This window comes from Macrobrachium nipponense, chromosome 3 (assembly GCF_015104395.2).
Source record: "Macrobrachium nipponense isolate FS-2020 chromosome 3, ASM1510439v2, whole genome shotgun sequence".
In the NCBI taxonomy this organism is placed as follows: domain Eukaryota; kingdom Metazoa; phylum Arthropoda; class Malacostraca; order Decapoda; family Palaemonidae; genus Macrobrachium; species Macrobrachium nipponense.
The window spans coordinates 44,295,363-44,314,780 of record NC_087202.1 but is presented as its reverse complement, the minus strand read 5'-3'; the positions used below and the strand labels follow the sequence as shown (position 1 = coordinate 44,314,780).

General features: G+C 35.7%; 1 protein-coding gene across 1 annotated transcript in view; it reads right to left on the bottom strand.

The window, feature by feature from the left end:
• Window positions 1-19,418, bottom strand: part of LOC135221723 (G protein-coupled receptor kinase 1-like) — a 613,113-nt gene that overhangs the window by 187,118 nt on the left and 406,577 nt on the right. The window contains exon 3 of the mRNA XM_064259512.1: window positions 12,673-12,746. Coding sequence (XP_064115582.1) covers window positions 12,673-12,746 — 74 coding nt within the window. The remainder of the gene's footprint in view (window positions 1-12,672; window positions 12,747-19,418) is intronic.

Sequence of the window (19,418 nt, the reverse complement as noted above, 5' to 3'; positions counted from 1 at the left end):
CATCCTAACAATAATGTGCCACAGTTTCAAGGAACAATTGCAAGTGCAAAGTACTGACTGATCTCAAGGTCGACACAACAACAACAAACACCTTTATGCTGTATTAGCATCTTTTCCGTTGCTATCAAAAACATCGTCACACCCGGATTTGCCTCAGAGAGCACCATTGGCCTTCGCATTCTGTATAGGTACGATCTGAGGAACCTCGGTTGTGGAAGACCTGCATGCGGGAATTTTCAGTACCTTTGCTGCCTGCCATTTTCTTACCCCCAGCGACTACTCCACTTGTTTCTCGTTGCAAATGGAATTGCTTCTTTGCCTTTTGAGAGAGAGAGAGAGAGAGAGAGAGCTGATGACTAGGTAGAATACTAACCACATAACATGCGTCGATATTCTCGACAGCCTATTACGTCACCTACCAGGTGAGTACGTACGTGCCTGACTACCTAATCCCCAACAGATGGCGTTACGATGACGATTCATCTTCAAAGGTTTCTTTAGAAGAGTGTTCAGTCTAATCCTGCGACATTTCTACTGTTAGAAAACATGTCCTCCCCTACTTCCTTCCTCACCAGTAGTCATATCTACTGATACTCGCAACAGAACTGGGTCTTATGTGACTCAACGAGACAAAAATGGGTTCCAGAATCGCGAATGAGTAATTCACTGATTGCTTCACCATATAAGACATGAAATACCATCCACAGGTTTAAACGCAGAAAACACTATATCATCGTCAGTCGTACTTGACCCAGGTCCCTAAAGTCATTCCCAAATTACCTCACCACGAAGATTTGCTCAAGTTAAGCTTTCACTAAACTGAATGCTTAGGTGAGAGAGAAAAAATACAAAGAAATGAGGCAAAGTTAGCAGTAATTCGTCTGAAAAATGACGATAAAATCATTGTTATGGAAAATGATGCGTTTTAATTATATCTACAGAAAATAAACTTTGGTGGGAATTCAACAGAAACAAGGACGCAGAAGGAGCTCAGGAGCATCCATAAACAAGAGAACAACAATGATCCGAATATGGGTGGTAAGAGACATCATGGTACCGTATCAGAACAGGAATGTTGAGGCTCAGCAAAACGAGCAACCTGTAATCATTCAAACGACTTGGCCACTCAAAGTAAAATCTGCTGTCATTAAACAGACCACCTCAAAAAAGGATTTTATTTTAAGCACGGAAGGCTCTATATTTTGGATGATAACTTTGTTGCTAATTTGTCAGACTAAATTTCCTTATTGCCGCCCCTAAACAGGATGAAATTCCAAAGCGATAACATGAAATGTTCAAATCAAATAATATTAACATTGTTTCCTCTGTAACTGAAGTCCTTCGAATATGTTATGGCAGCACTGGAATACGCATTTTAAGAGCTACGAAAAACGACTGCATCTGAAAATTTATGGCAACACAAAGAAATGCCACATATTCACAATCCCCAGATTCAATTGCAACGTTGCCGATATACGGTTAGCAAGTGGAGTGACTGCACTGTGCGAGATTGGCCAATTAAAAGCGTCCTGGCTTTTGTAGTTATAGAATTTCCCGTTCCATGGAACATTCTTTATCAATCAAATCTAGATTAATGATAGGACAGATCCAACAGCAGCTCTACTTCCGATCACTTGAAATACTGTCGCGATACTTTAAGAAGAAATGAGGTCGGAATTCCGAACTAAGCTAAACGTAGTCCTTCGGTCAATTTAGAATCAGATTTGTTTCCAAAGCGGTCTTAGACAACGTTCGTAAGATCACCGTGGACATCGCAACCAATTAAAGACGTCTTTAATAATTCTCTTGGGGCTTTACGATTCAATATATTATCTGAATGGTCATGAAAATCCTCTTTGTTAATTCTGGCACGAGACTGCGTTACCAGTACTCGAATGTTTTATGCTTACGAAAATTACTGCAGATCACTGAATCTCTCCGTTAAGAAATTCACACATTACATCCACAGGCCTCGATAGGAATAAGATTCGTCTCAAAACTGTTACTTTCATGGATCCTGACCGAACATCTTCGATACTTGCGAGTTCATAAAAACATCATGCAAGAATATTTTCTTCTCAATGTAATAATTTACAAAGGAGGCACAATTTCCTGGTATGATGGTCAAGAGTTGTTGCAAAAATCCTTATCTTTTTAAGAAAAGTAACAATTTTATTCTCAGAGAGAGAGAGAGGGAGAGAGAGAGAGCACTTTGGATCAAGGTATGGGCACCTATTAAACAAACAAAAATACATGTGAGTGCATGTGAATCTGCATAAACATGCACACACAAATAGATGTGTGCGCAAGCGCGTAAACTTGCGCATGTTAGTCTAAACAATACAAGGTGAATGCAATTACAAAAAAGAAACATAAAAAATGCGCCAAAGAAACTGTACAGCATTTAATGCTGTTTGAAACTCTCAATCACGGCCCATGAAACTCTAACCCTCAGCCCATGAGACTTTCAGCCACGGCCTTGTGGTGGGCTGTGTCGTTGGCACCTGTAGCGGTGCCAGACGCACGATCATGGCTATCTACAGCTCTAAATCAAATTAAAATATACTGAGGTTAGAGGGCTGCAATTTGGTATGCTGGATAATTAGAGGGTGGATGATCGAAACCCAATTTGTAGCCCTCTAACATCTGTAGCTTTTAAGATCTGAGGGCGAACGGAAAAAGTGTGAACCAACAGACAAAACCATCTCAATAGTTTCCTTTTACAGAAAACTAAAAAGAAATAAAACAGCATCAGCTAGCCTTGCTGAAACCAGTTTCACTCTTAGCTCTCCGCTACCACGGTTGTCCTCTGCTTCTCAACCGAGCTTTCAAGGTCACAGTCTAGCCCCAGTGACGTCAGCTCATGTGATGTCACCCAAGTAAACAGAGTCGGTCCTCAACACGGCAATGGTGGAAGTAACGTTCTTGTACTTTTCTCCAAAAATAAATGTAAAACTCCAAATTTATCTTTGAAGATTAAATCATACACACACACACACACATATATATATATATATAATAAAATATATATATATATATATATATATATATATATATATACATATATATATATGTGTGTGTGTGTGTGTGTAATGTATGTTTGTATTTACCATGCAAGGGTTATTATCCTATAATCTCATTCCACAGTAGACTTCGTTGTGAAAAGGCTTTATGGGGAAAGAGATGTATATGTATGGGTGTGTGTGTGTGTGTATGTGTGTGTATGTGTGTGTATACATATCTATTGCATACACACACAATTTAACGTTGTCACTTTCGCAAACATGAAATTTTTATACTCTCAGCTCTCAAATGTTAGAACACAACTATGCCATAATATCGAATTGAAGTTATTTTGGATGTAACTTACCAAAATGTAAGCACACTTTTATAAAGAATTGGTAACGTCGATAAAACTATGGAGATGGGAGAAGTTTGTAGCCTTCCCCTTTTGGATTCCCGTATTCGTAGAATTAATAACGATACTAAATTTAGTGCGAAAAAGAAACCACCCAAAATATTTCGGCAAATGTTCATTTTTATTCGGTCAAAAGAACCAAGTTAAGAAATCGCTCTTCACATGAATGTTTTAAAGAATTCGTAGCCCTAAATATACTGATGGCGAAATACGTGCTGTTAATGAATGATGCAAGGATTTCTATAGGAACAGTAAAAGATAACTGTATAACACAGTAATAATTGCACTGAAATACCGTAAAAAAAATTAATAACTACTTTTATTGCGACATTTGAAAACAATATCACAATGAAAAACTTTAATGCTGGTTAAAAGGGTAAAAATCACTAGAAGAGAAAACTGAACAGGCTAAAAAGGTATATCTAAAATGTCCATATTTTGGAGAATGTAGTTAGGCCTGGTTAAAAGGAAAAAAAATGATACGCATGTTATTTTCCAGTACGATATAATCCAGTTTGCATAAAAAAAATTAAAAAGAATACATAATCCATTTCCTCGCACGGCCTAATACATACACTGGGAACTCGACTAGAAAAAGAATCAACTTGGCCACATATTTAACGGGATGAAATTACAAACAGTACAGCCTTACAAAAACTTGTAAAACTAGAAATGTTAGGCGAGTTTTCTTCTGCATGGTTCACTTTTATTAAGCTTCCTCTGTTATCTAATAGGATCAAAAAACCGGAACAACCGGAATTGTAGTAAATTCACCGTTTAAATTTACTAATGGTAATGTAAAGCGGCTGTGTCAATCTTCCTTGCATAACTAGTATTTCGTGTCAGAGAGAGAGAGAGAAGAGAGAGAGAGAGAGAGAGAGAGAGAGTGGATTGGCAGCAGACGAAAATAACGTGCAGACCACGATAACGCTGAATACCCAGTAAAAAATGGCTAGCATTTCAACATTTACCATAAAAAGATAATCTCTCATAATCATACCTATTTTCCCAAATTAACCATTCGCGTCTGAGCAGCAGAATCCTCATTTTTCATCCTTTTGTTGGCCAGGAGATCAAAAGTGCTCATTAAGAAAGGGAATTATTTACAATCGAGAAGCTAATATAAATAATTATAATATATTTTTTACTGTTATTCGTTTCTCCTTCTCTTTCTTAATATTATTTTGTTTGAACTGAGAAAAAAATATAAATATACAACAATACATCAAATATATATATATATATATATATATATATATATATATATATATATATATATATATACCTATATCTACATACACCTATATCTGTATACACCTATATCTATATACATACATAACTACATACATACATACGTATATATGTTTGTGTGGTGTGTGTGTGTTTTATACCGGTGAAAGTTTTCGAAAAAAAGGATCAAGCTATTCGCCGAATTCTAAGCAAGGAACCAATAGGACATGCAATTACATAAACTGGCCCAAAAGATCATTAAGACAAATAAATGAAAAAAAAACATACGATAAAGCCACATGATAAACACTAAGAGGCCGGCTCCAATTTCGTGGCCTTCCTTTGTACAAAGGCATCGATTTCACGTAAGCCTGTTTGTGTTTTCTCAGAGAAGGTAGGTGTCCCTTGCTGTTATGATCCACTATTTTATGACAGGACAAGGGGAAGAACTGGAAAGATAGAACAGCTCTCTCTCTCTCTCTCTCTCGTCTCTCTTCTCTTCATCGTCTCTCTCTCTCTCTCTCTCTCTCTCTCTCTTTATTACGATACTCCGTGAAAATGATTTTTTAAGAAAGCGGTAAAGAAATACAGGTGGGAAAATTAAACTGCAAATAATTAAAATTTTAATTCAATTTTATACAAACACATACATATATACGTACATACATACATACATATTTATAAATGTATAAAATGAACCTTTGATGAAAACTATTTACAGCACTATTTTTCTACTGCTTTCCAGTCATGAAAAGATGGGCAAATATATCTACTAATGCAAGCATATGTACTATCTAATTTTTATGCTCAGGTTACATTTCTCTTGCTTTTCAACATTTTAGCTTTCTTTTTACAACCATACTAATTCTATGATTTGAATACAAGGTTTTATTCGTAATGTGAAACCAAAGGGATCATGGATAACTTTTATGTTTGACTATCTCTCTCTCTCTCTCTCTCTCTCTCTCTCTCTCTCTCTCTCTCAACTAATGTCTCTTTGCAAAAAGGCCTTATACTATATTCAGCTCCCCAATTCTTCCTCTGGCCCCCTTCAACTTAAGAACCAAATCTTCTCTCAAGATCTTTCCAAAAATCCCCAACTCTCTCCTCTCTCTCTCTCTCTCTCTCTCTCTCTCTCTCTCTCTCTCGATTGCTTCATCTTCCCCTTTTTCTCTATACTTCACCTTTCCCAGAAGCTTTTCCCCTCGTTTTCCTTCTCGTAAAGAACATGTCTTCGCTACTTCCATCATCTCCCAGAATCATCAACCTCACCAACACAACTTCTCTTCTTCCCTTGTTTTCCTCACTCACATAAATCCCCACTCATACACAAACACTCTCTCTCTCTCTCTCTCTCTCTTCTCTCTCTCTCTCTCTCTCTCTCTTTCTTTCTTAAACAACGCAATCACTCTTCACCCAAAACTACTTTTCGAGACTTCCGACCATTATCCTATTTTCACATATGTTGGAGGTAGACATAAAGAAAAAAATATTGAGAGAGCGAGACCAGAGTTGGAAGAGAAAATTATCTGGAAGTAATTATTTTCTTTTTCTCTTGGAAAGGGAAAAATACCCGGATGTTTTTTTCTGAATTATGTAATCACATCCTTTCAGAGAAGGACGTCGTTATTCTTTTGTCATTACAGCAGAGGGGTAGCGCGGGTGTGGGTAGGGAGGGTGGGGGGAGGGGCTTCTTAGGGAAAACAATTAAATTAACAAAGACATCAGGAACTGAAACGTTCAGACCGAAAGAAATAAAGTTAAGTAAATAAACGGATATCTTATGAGGGATTGCATTACAGCCTACAGAATACACTAAGCCCAAAACATAAAGGTTATTACAGTATATTATATGAAAAGAAGGAAAATACAGTAAGTAATCTAATAACCATGACATCAAATTACTTTCCTTTCCAATATTTTATAGGAAAGAGAGAGAGAGAGAGAGAGAGAGAGAGAGAGAGAGAGAGAGAGAGAGAGACTGTAGGTCATCTCCTATTCCCTGGTGCAAACTCTCGAGCTAGATTTTTCACAAAGGTAGGGTCAAAACATAAAGGGATTACAGTATATAATATGAAAAGACGGAAAATACAGAAAGTAATCTAATGACCATGGCATCAAATTACTTTCCTTTCCAATATTTTATAGGAAAGAGAGAGAGAGAGAGAGAGAGAGAGAGAGAGAGAGAGAGAGAGAGAGAGAGAGAGAGAGAGAGAGATGCACTCTTTTTACTGCCCATTTTGTTGAATCGCAGCCTACTCCTTGAAACCTGCCTCCTGCATCCATTACTCCGCGTTAGAGCTTTTGTTCCGTAAGAGGCAATAAATTAGAACTTACAAGAGCACCGTGAGTACCACCAAACAATAGGAGATGACACGCGCACGCGCACGCACGCACTCACACTCTCTGATCAAAGAAGAAGGAAGCAGGAAAAAAGTAAGAGGGAAGAGCACAAGAGGACAAGGAAGCAGGTATGCCTAGAGTATCCCAAACTCTGCGACATAAAAATGGTTTCATTTAAAACTGTGAGTTGGGCGTTCAGCTACGACTGCCCCTCCTCTCCATTGCCATCAACTCGATCTTCTCAAGCTATTTTTCGTCTCTTGCGACCGGACCAATGCGGGGATTCAAAAGGAAGCTGTTTGATGCCCGAGTGTCAAAATGACAACAGGAGAGGTAACAACACAAGTCATTTGACTCATCTATATTACAGACTTTCCATCACTGGAAAACAAATAAAAGTACAATGGCCTTTCAAATGTTTGGTCTTTATCTCTGAAAATCAGTGAAGATATTTGACTGGCTTCAGGCTTCGGTAACTAGGCAAATTTTAGATCATGAATTATATAACATTATTTCCATCATTATTTTAATCTGCATAGAACATAAAAAACTACTTGATTAACAATGTCACTACAATCTGTCCGAATCCTTTATCTCAGTTTGATTGCGTAAAAGTGATGTTAGATTTAATTTCAACGTGAAATAATAATCTTTATTCACTATAATGGCTGCAATTCGCAATACTGTTTAATAGGTAGTATTTAAATATAAAATTACGAAGGAAAATATGGTAACCAAATACAGCCATAGACCTAACAATTATATAATTTAAAATATCCCACATTTAGAATATAATTTATTTTCATCAACCAAATATCCAAAGGTAAATATATCGGAACCCACGCACAAAACAAATCCTACAAATAGAGCCTCGGCAGTCCAGTCCACTCAAGCCACTCGAAGTTTATCAAGGCCAAAGCAGTAAGTAACCCACGTCAGCGTCAGTGACTCCCCAGAGAAACCTCCTTAATGACTTTCATTAAATGTACTAAAGAGCGAAATTTGAAAATAAGCGGTGCTAAGTTTCCTATTGACCTTGTATTATCTTCTTTTCTCAATCAGAAGTCACCAAGAAGTTGGCATCACAGGGAACGTATGTTTGGTATAAATTCGATGGATCCGCGTTTCCACTACACTGGGAGTCGGAAGATGTCAGTCAGGCGAAAGTACCGGTCCTAAAGAAAGCTTTACAATGTTCTTTTCGTGGTTTGATATTCATTTTATACACATCATTTATCAACTTCAAATATAAATTCACATATACAGAAATATATATTTATATAAATTTATATTTATATTTATATTGTTTTATTTATCTTTAACGTATAAAACCAGATATCGCCAACAGTATGTATGACTGGTTGAAACAAACTTCTATCCGTAATCCCTCTGGACAACCGGATGGGTAAGTCCCTACCCCGATAACATCTAGGTTCAAGGCTTGACTGGGGGTGTATGCACTTACCATAAACAATTCCATTTGTGTATGATTTATTCACAAAACGAAGAGAATTCAATATTATTATTCGTTTGCAATCTCTAGGGACCCATTCTGTTATTCCTTTCTCCATCTATTATCTGACATCCTCATTATAAGTCCTGCCCACTCCCATTTCTTTTTCTTCCTTGTTGTTAGAATATCTTCTACTTTATTTGCTCTCGTATCCATGTTGCTCTTTTTCTGTCTCTTAGTGTTATTCCCATCATTATTCTTTCCATACCTCTTTGAGTTGCAACTAGCTTATATTCTAAGGCTTTAGTAAGGCTCCAAGTTTCTGATGAATAAGTTAATATTGGTAGGACCATCTGATTAAATACTTTTCTTTTTTGAGAATGTGGCATTTTACTTTTCATAACCTCATTTTGTTTACCAAAAGCTCTCAATCCCATGTTTATCTTTCTCTTAATTTCGGTCTCATGTCCTGGAAAAACACTTACTGTCTGTCCTAAACACATATAATCATAACAATCTCTAGAGGTTCGTGCATAACCCTTCTTTGTTGTCTCTGCATTTTCATTGAACCTTATCTTAGTTTTACTCAGTTTCATTTTCAGTCCTACATTTCTGCTTTCTCTATTCAAATCTTCTATCATCTTTTGTAATTCCTCCCCTGATAAACTGATTAGAACTAAGTCAGCTGCAAATCTTAAGTCGTTAAGGTTTTCCCCATTAATGTTAATTCATACATTTTCCTAACCTAAATTCTTAAAAACTTCTAGGCACGTTGTGAACAATTTAGGAGAGATGGGGTCTCCCTGTCTAACTCCTTTCTCAATCGGAAATTTCTCGCTGCCTTTATGTAGTTTTAGGATTGCTGTACTACCCCGAATAGATAATCTTCAAGTATTCTGACATAAGATTCATCTATGCGTTGGTTTTGAAGGCCTTTCATTACTGCTGAAGTTTTGGCAGACTCAAAAGCTTTTTCATAGTCTACAAATGCCTTACATAGTGGCTTGTCATACTCTGTTGATTTTTCCTTTAGCTGGTTAGTTACATGGATATGGTCAGTTGTCGAATACCCGCTTCTAAAATCTACCTGCTCCGTTGGTTGATTCAAGTCTAGCTGTCTTTCTATTAGGCCTAATATGATCTTTGTAAATATAACTGAGAGTAAACTTATTGGGCGGTAATTTTTCAGGTCTTTTGTGTGTCCCTTTTTTTTAAATTAATATAACAATAAACTTTTTCCAAGCTGTAGGCATAGAACATTCATGCAAACATTTTGGGTAAAGTTCAGAGAGTTTTACTATTATGAAATCTCCTCCATCTATTATTAAATCAATAGTTAGGCGGTCTTCTCCTGCTGCTTTTTCATTTCATGCCTTTTAATGCTGCTTTACTTCTACTTTTACTTTTGGTACCGGCTCAGGTTTTTCATTATTTCTATTGACAAAGTTATTTCCTATATCACTATATCACTATTGTACAGGATTGTATAGAAATCCTCAACTATATATATATATATATATATATATATATATATATATATATTATATATATATATATATATATATATATAAATTCTGATCCTCTTGTAGGTTTATTGCATATATGAATGTTCACATCACACAAAAACTCAAGATGACATATCTGTCTTCAGATCCCGAAAATAAAGACTTTATCACAGAGGCTGCTAACTGTGAACTGGTGAGTAAACAGTCTTCGGAAACAAATTGCTTTGGGTGGAATCTGTTGCAATCCAAGAATGGCTGCAAGACCAAAGTATCGTATTGAGACCTCGGATTGTAAGCTGGCTGCGATAACAGCTTCCATTCTCTTTGCATTAGTGCAATTCCTATCACGGAACTGTTTGGAAAAGAATTCTGTTATTTTAAAAACAAGTCAGCAAAACATTATTTTCTAGAGTCAATCTTTAACCTCCATGTCGATGACGACACTGATTTGCTGTGGCTTTCAAAGTATAGGTATCTTGTTACTACATAAATTTGGAAAATCCAATTTATGTAATTATAGTCATTAAAAAATCAGTTACATGGCGGCCCCCCACACACACACACACACACACACACACACACATATATATATATATATATATATATATATATATATATATATATATATATATGTGTGTGTGTGTGTGTGTGTGTGTGTGTGTGTGTGTGTGTATAAATTCAGCATTAAGTCGTTTCCCTGAAAAGGTGGAGGCCTTCCGAGGAAAACACAACGATGGCCACTGCTACATTTACACTTTACCAGGTAAATCGTGGATGAATCCCCAAGCAGAAAGCTTAGCTTAGAATAACAATAAATCTGAACATGTCTCATTAACAGCGCACAAAATTCCCTCACACCTCACACTGTGCCGCTCAGTGCTATTTCACACACACTCATGCTTTCTGGGTATTCATGTCTTTCTCCTCACCAATACTTCTTTCACTCTACCAACCCAGCCCTTTCTACGCCTTGCTATATACCTTGCATCTTGTATTTTGAGATCCATCATTCATTAACCTTCCAGCAATTTTCTACCGGTTGAACAACATTATATCTCCTGCCCATCGTCTTTTGTAAATTTGTATCTTACCTTCTTTTTCCCTACACCTTCTGAACTCCATACTCCGTTCCACAGAACAAAGGTGGCCCTTGGTCAAACCCCAAAATTATCCAAAATATTTTGATGGCTCATTAAGCGCTTACAATATATACCAATGGGTGCCTACGTCACCGAAGAAAGACAGAAGATTCGGGCATGGCCACCGGGTCAAAGTTCACTGCCATCGCCACTGCCTGCCAGTAAAAAGGAAATGCAAACCACCCATTTGCCTGTCCACGCGAAGGACTCTTGGTTGGAAATCACCAGAAATGAAGGTCGGGGGCAACTTCTAACTGACGTGTTTTTTGTTTCATTTAGCTCATGCTAACAGCAATCATAGGAAGAGTAACGCCAGATAAATTTCTAAGCCCAAAAGGGTAAAAAGAATGACAATAATATGTCAGCTATACCCTAATACCGAACAGATGATTTGTTGAAATTCTACGTAACTCTGGGTGTAAATAATATCAATCAGAAGTAAAAGTAGCCTATATAAAAGTAATGGCTTCGCATTACACCAAGCAATGAGGAAATAAAGAGCCATTTGATCCTAGTAGTTTTCCAAGAGCCGCTAATAACAGACGAAATCTCTGGCCTTGGCAACCCCTGAAAAAGTATTAAGATTCACCCGGCCCTACCCACATCACTACGAAGTCGGCAAAACTCTGGACTGACTTCTCACGTTTTTCCAGGCAGCAGCGCCTGGATTCCCCAGTGCATTACACTGATTGAATCTTGTCTAACTTTTTTCTTCTTCTTTTCAAAATTGAGACAACTCCAGCTTTTGCTTCTCGGGTGAACCTGGTTTCATTCTTCTCTCTTGTCTCTCGCTTCTTAAGGAGAATGAAATGATCGAAAGTGACTAAACGTAGACGTGTTCGTACTTCGGCACTGATTAACTGATATGTTTGTGAAATTTGGCGTCGCAACGGCTATGGCCATCGATACAAGAGAAGATGCGAAACAATACGGTACTCGTCATTTTCAATCCTCGGTATTTATCTTTCTCGGTTAACCAGTCAAGAATAACTCAACCCTCACAACCGTGAGCGATCCAGTTAAACCTCCCTAATATTTAATAACTTTCAGTGAAAATGATCCTCTTGAAATACAGCAGGGTAATGGTGCAGGATCACCCGCGGGTTTCACCCACTTAAGAAAACTTTCGCGCCCGAAACTTTTGGGCGAAAGAGAATGCTTCCAAAGAGAATTCATAATGTTGCTTCAGTTTATTGCACAAAGTAGAAGAAGAGGAAGCAGACACGAGGAGGAAGGTCTCCGTGTCAGTCTTACAATTTATTTTGTGGGCAAAGTAAGTTTCCAACGTTCGTTCGCATGCGAGGCGTGCTGCTTACCCTGGGAGGTCAAAGCACGAGAAAAATTTCCTCTCAAACAAATCCATGATTTACCAAACTCTAATACGTGCATACCCATACACAAACACAGAAAAGAAAGAATAGTACGCATCTAAATTCATTTAAAAATGAAGAAATTACACGACATAGTACGTAAAAATAACCACTGAAAATAATTCCATGAAATATTGATGACCCATATAATTATCCCTCCATACTTCAAAAGAGAAAATAAACCATAACAACATCTATAAGAGAGAGTACTCACCTCTTCGTAAAACTTGAGCTGTGGCACAGGTTCCTCGCACACTGTTTCACAAAATTCTTTAAAAAGAAGATAACCTGGAAAGAAAAATAAAAGTCCGTTATTGCAAGGTTATGGTAGAAGTCAACTTATGAAGAATAATATCAATTTAAAATCAAACTTCGAAATTGCAACAATTAGGTAACAAAGAAAAGTGAATTTTTCTAATCATAATTCACAAAGGGTAATTGCTAGACACGTCAATCATTTTCGCAATCACCAAGAACAAGAGGAAATACGTGAAATAATCTGAGGCCTTTACCAAAAGTGACAAATTATAAAGGGTCACTAATTACAACAGTTTTGAAAAAGATTCTTAATTGCTATATGCCGTTGATTAAACTCCACCTGACGACGTTTCTTGAGGGCCACGGAGTCGAGGAGCATGACTATCGAAAAGCTAAACCAATCTCTCAATCAGAAAACAGCTGTTTACGTCATCTCTTAAGAGATTCCAATACTGCCACACACCAACACGATAGCTGACTAGCAATTCACGGTGCTCTATACTTCTGTAAAGCGCAGAGAACAATATATATGTATGTTTGTGTGTATATATATATATATATATATATATATATATATATATATATATATATACACACACACGTACATATCTCAGAAGTTGTAGGATATATAAAAGCTTGTTTCAATTCATCTATAAATTTAGTATAGTCTTATAATTAAGATATCTATTTCATCCCAACACTCCTGTAACTTCTGCCAAAGGGAAAACCTAAAAATATATTGCTTTCCATGAAGCTGGGAAACGTTTTCTATAAAATATTTTCTCCTATTTCTACACCTCGTCAATATATAACAGGAATAGCATTGCTTGCAGAAGTAGAGTAATAACAGGAAGGTTTCATTTTATTAACATTTCTTATTCTCGTTTCTACCATGCTCCAGAATCTTCCATTAACCGTGTTCCTAGAGGAATAACATTTATTATTATTAATTATTAATACATTTTACCTCAATTAATTACTAACAGATTCATGTATTAATTCATTCATTACAGTGAGAAAATATGTATAACAATTAACAACCAGACGCCATTAATCTTCTCACCAGGCTTCCAAAGTATAAAATGCACATGCATACCCAGAACAATTACGTTCTGGATATTGCTTTCTTATAAACTTAGCTGCCATCAGAACTCATTTTCACTTCTTTCCATATTCACACAAATCAACATTCACCTATACACAGAACACACACATGTGCACCCAAGCCCAAACACACTCACACACACACAAAAAAAAAAAAAAAAAAAATATATATATATTATATATATATATATATATATATATATATATATATGTATATATATATATATATATATATATATATAGATATATATATATGTCTTTGTGTGTGTGCTATGTATGTAAGAGCAAATACAGTATAGAGATAATACAAGAATAATATCTAAGAAAAAGAAAATAAAGCAACGGAGTCTGCTGAACCAACATGAGACGTTACATATATCTGCATACGTTTAAGGAGAGAGAGAGAGAGAGAGAGAGAGAGAGAGAGAGAGAGAGAGAGAGAGAGAGAGAGAGAGAGAGAGAGAATCTCACGATATAAAGCAACATAATACCATCCAAAGATGAACGAGAAATTCCATTGAGTGGATTTTTACATATAGCGCATAAAAACACTCCTATTACAACTGAAATGTTTTTCGTTAACATGTAATAGGAGAAATTGCGAGGCTTTAATGATGATATTAAAACATGCTAATAAGCACGTATTGTTAAAATATAAATTAGATGAAAGTTTCATGAAAGAGGATGCACTAGAATTCTTTGACAACAAAGTAGCACTAACAAAATAAGTTCATGTTTGATTATTATGTTACGCTGGGGATCAGAGTGCCTCACTTTCAAGGCTTGTTATCAAATAATATACGTTATATTCCCATGCATTATATATATATTATATTATTATATACACTCACATTATATACACACACACACACACACACACACACATATATATATATATATATATATATATATATATAATTATATATGTCTGTGTGTATTTATTTATTATTTATTTATTTAAGTGTATATAGATACATATGTGTATGTATATATATATATATATATATATATATATATAAATATATATATATATATATATATATATATATATATATATGCCAATATAAAAACACTGTATCGTGCTTCTAAGAAATCAATAGAGGGATCCACAGTAATATCCTTGTTTATCTAGATATAATATGTTTATACAAAGCTTAAAGCTTTCGTCCATCCTCCTGTGGACTTGATCACTAAGCAAAGTCATTTGCTTAGTGATCAAGTCCACAGGAGGATGGACGAAAGCTTTAAGCTTTGTATAAACATATTATATCTAGATAAACAAGGATATTACTGTGGATCCCTCTATTGATATATATATATATATATATATATATATATATATATATATATAAAGCAAGAGAAGGAAGTATATTTAATGAATGGTTTCATGCTGGTCAGGGAAGATTACCTTGTGGGATGCCAATCACTTACATTGTTATTCTTACTACTATCTCTCTCTCTCTCTCTCTCTCTCTCTCTCTCTCTCTCTCTCTCTCTCTCTCTCTCTCTCTCTGCCCTTAGCTACGGCCCACAATGGGAAATCCTTCCATACTATTTCTTTCTGAATCGAACGCGAGTTCCTCGATTGTGATCCAAAAGTGCTAACAGTTACAAAACAAGATCCAAGAGAGAGAGAGAGAGAGAGAGAGAGAGAGAGAGAGAGAGAGAGAGAGAGAGAGAGATTTAAGGAAGGGCAATCCAATGAAACAACAGAAAGAAAATGGCGAGTCTCAATCCCAAAAGAAGTGATGGATGTCTCAGTACCTTGTAAGATATAAAACTGTTGATGCTCGACGAACGGAACGGGGAAGGTTTCCAAAATTTGACCGTACAGGGAAACAAACTTTTACTGACCGAACAATTCATTGATTGCTGGTTTCATAAGTATAGCTGGGAGGAGATGGAATTTCAGGTGTTAAGAAGACGTCAGGTAAGTAGAGAAATTCAATAAGGCTGCTTGACGGAACAGTATTCGTATTTTACCAGTAGAAGCAACCACGAGGTTCACAGAGAACGGACTGAGAAAATAGACATACACACACACACACACACACACACACACACACGCACGCACGCACACACACGTTATAATGTTTTAATGTTATATATATAATGTTTTAATGTTAAATATCTTCAACCATACATCGGAACGTAAACATCTTGCCCATTCAACATGAATCAAAATTTACCGGCCTTGTCCTATGTAACTGTAAAAACAAAATATCTGTGAAAATACATTTCAAAAGTAAATAAAGATACATTTCATAAATAACTAAATACATTTTATGTGTAAACACGACATCTAGCAACAGAACATGCATGACGTGCCTCTAATGAGTAGGAAATGGATCCCCGGATGAAATCACCTCGAGAGATGACGACAACAGCCGCCCGACCGAGGGAGCGCCAAGGAAAAGCCGGACTGGGTTACTGAGGCAAACCGCCTGGGTATTAACGTCACCCTGGAAGAGACCGCCAATAAGGAAGGCTTTCCCCGGGCAGCCGATGTGATCCTGCGCAAGATCCGCCTTTGATGTGAAGGCCATCGAACGGAGCGCAGCTACAAAAGGCAATAAAGAAAAATAAACAAATTCCAACAAATCCTCCCTAATACGACAAAGCTAGCTGTAATGGGATGCTTCGTCCAGGCTTCAAGCGCAACAATACATCACGCCGTAGATAGAAGAGGACGGCAGGAGAAGGGACTCCACTTTATTCCTTTGAAATGTTGCACTGCAATGTGACCAGCAACAACGGTATTCAACATAAAGACTGCACATAACAATACAGCTTTGGTTAAGGTTTAATATTAAAATACACAACTGATATTTAACAGGTATTGCATGGATAAATCATAGTTGTTTAAATTTTTTTACTGATACACTTAAATTGATAAAATACACGTTTCTTGGAATACCAATCTCAGGCAACATATTCACAGTTTTTGCGGTACTTATCTGTATCTTAAATATAAACACTACTATTATATAATGATGCACCAAAGTAAATTATTCCACGGCACGGCATTAATTAACATTACACGACAGTTACTCGACATTTAATATCTATTCAACCATCTTTTTTTATTGTATTTTCATCTGTATTTTACAGCATAATTCTCTTTTTCTGTATCTGATTTTACCTTCTCACAAACGGTCATACAGTGCTATAGAAGCCTCTCAGTAAGTTAACAATAATTCAATTAATAATAATAATAATAATAATAATAATAATAATAATAATAATTAATAATAATAATAATAATAACAATAATAATAATAATAACAATAATATACTTTATAAGCTATGAACAGCACTGGATCATGTACCACTCCCCATCTATACAAGATTACAGAGAATAAATTACAAAAGCAATTACAGATATAAATAAACAAACATAAAAATTCAAGTCAAGACAAATATATAACGAATAGGGACTGACGGTAAATACCCACCATTACTCGGGTTAAAACCCTGCAAGTCTCGAATACTGTTTGCAAAATAAGTAAATTACAGTCGCACAGCAGATAAACACGGCTATTCCCAACAGTCATGGATAATTTCAAACTCCAGTTTACGCTTCGGTGGCAGAGACATAAACAGGCCGTCACAGGAGCAAATGTGCATGAAATGAGAGAGAGAGAGAGAGAGAGAGAGAGAGAGAGAGAGAGAGAGAGAGAGAGAGAGAGAGAGAGAATGGATCAATGTGTTTAATAAAAATCACGGTATTCGATTTCTAACCCAAGTACTATAGTTACCCTTCCATGCAAGGAATTTCAAACTAACACAAAACGATAAAAACTGGAAAGTATAAGTAGAATAATAGAATCAAATGGTAATTATAACTGAAATTAAAAAAATGGAAATATCACTGGAACACACACACACAAAAGAATATATGGATTGGTAGAAAAATTGGGAAATGGAACTGATATGAGAAAACTATGTACTATTCGATACAGCAGCAGAAAATGCCCAGATAAAATAGATATTATGAAAATAAACGAAATTTAATTTACTACACAAGAAAGAAGGAAATTGAAATGAAAGGTATGAAAATTAATAAAATACCAAAACGGAAAGTATATTGGGATAAACGAGAAAAAATACGACCCTCATCTGGTATCCACATTAGTAGAAAATAAAAGGAAGAAAATTAAAAAATCCGATAAAGGAAACATATAACTGGGATAAGAGATTGATTACTGAAATAAAAGACACAAGGAAAATATTACTGAAACATACTTTAAAAAATTACCGAGAGTAAAGAACACAGATTAAATAATGAAAATACAGTCGGAATCCAAAAGGATAAAACGAAAATACCACTAGAAAAAACTAAGAAATTAAAGAGAAAGTACATATTAATATATACGCCCCGATCGCAGGAATTTTATTACTAAGCTACGCCCTCAACCAACATCCTTCCGCGCAAGTAAAAACTGGAATACAGGTGAGACCATAATTTTGTATATGGCACCCATACTACAAAGATTCGATCTGACCTTCCTGTGTATGGATATGCAGAACCGTTCGGACAGTCCCCGAGATCAAAGACGGAAATGAATTCTGTGCAACCTGATCCCGCCATGTCCCACCCCAGTGATTTCATTTTTTCCTTCTTTTTTTTCGACTCAATTTGTTCTCTTTTAAATTCTCTCCACGTCCGACAAATAGGGAAAGGAACAAATATATTTCCCTTTTTTACAGGTGATTCATATGATGATTTCCTTTGCATTTTTGTTTTTAACGTCATGATAATCGAGTAGTCATTTTTTTAGTTCAAATATATATATATATATATATATATATATATATATATATATATATATTATATCTATATATATATATATATATATATGTATATATATACACTGGATTAGGTATTATATATATAACATACACCTGGATTAGGCGCTCTATCAGTCAGCCTTAGGACAAGGCATTTTTGTTTTACGTCATGATAATCGAGTGGTCATTTTTTTGGTTCAAATATATATATATATATATATATATTATATATATATATATATATAATATATATATATATAATATATATATATATATATACACACTGGATTAGGTATTATATATATAATATACACTGGATTAAGCGCTCTACTATTATTCAGCCTTAGGACAAGCTATCAACGTGGGAATTTAATCTTCAACGTAATTCAGTGCAGACAGACTATGCAAAATTCGCTTAGCAGCCATTCCTTTGAAGACATCCATCAGGAATCTACCAAAAGACTTGAGAGGGAGGTCTCACTTAAGAGTGCTTGGTTTTCTGATGATGTATTTGCACACAGCCGTACTTTGTTGCACATTAGGGTCAGCTATTAATGTCATGTAGGGAATGAAAAGTCTACATTTCAGACTCAATAATAATTTAATATTTATCATCCCATCTTTAGACCTGATATCTATTTTTATAAGCACTGAAGTCTTAGTCTTGCTACGTTGGGTTTATAATTATGCATAAATCTTACAAGTTAACAAATTTGAACTCTGATATTATGATGCTTATTTTTCAGAATAAAACTGGAATAATTTATGCATCAATATAAAAAGTCCTACGTCATCATTCACGGACCG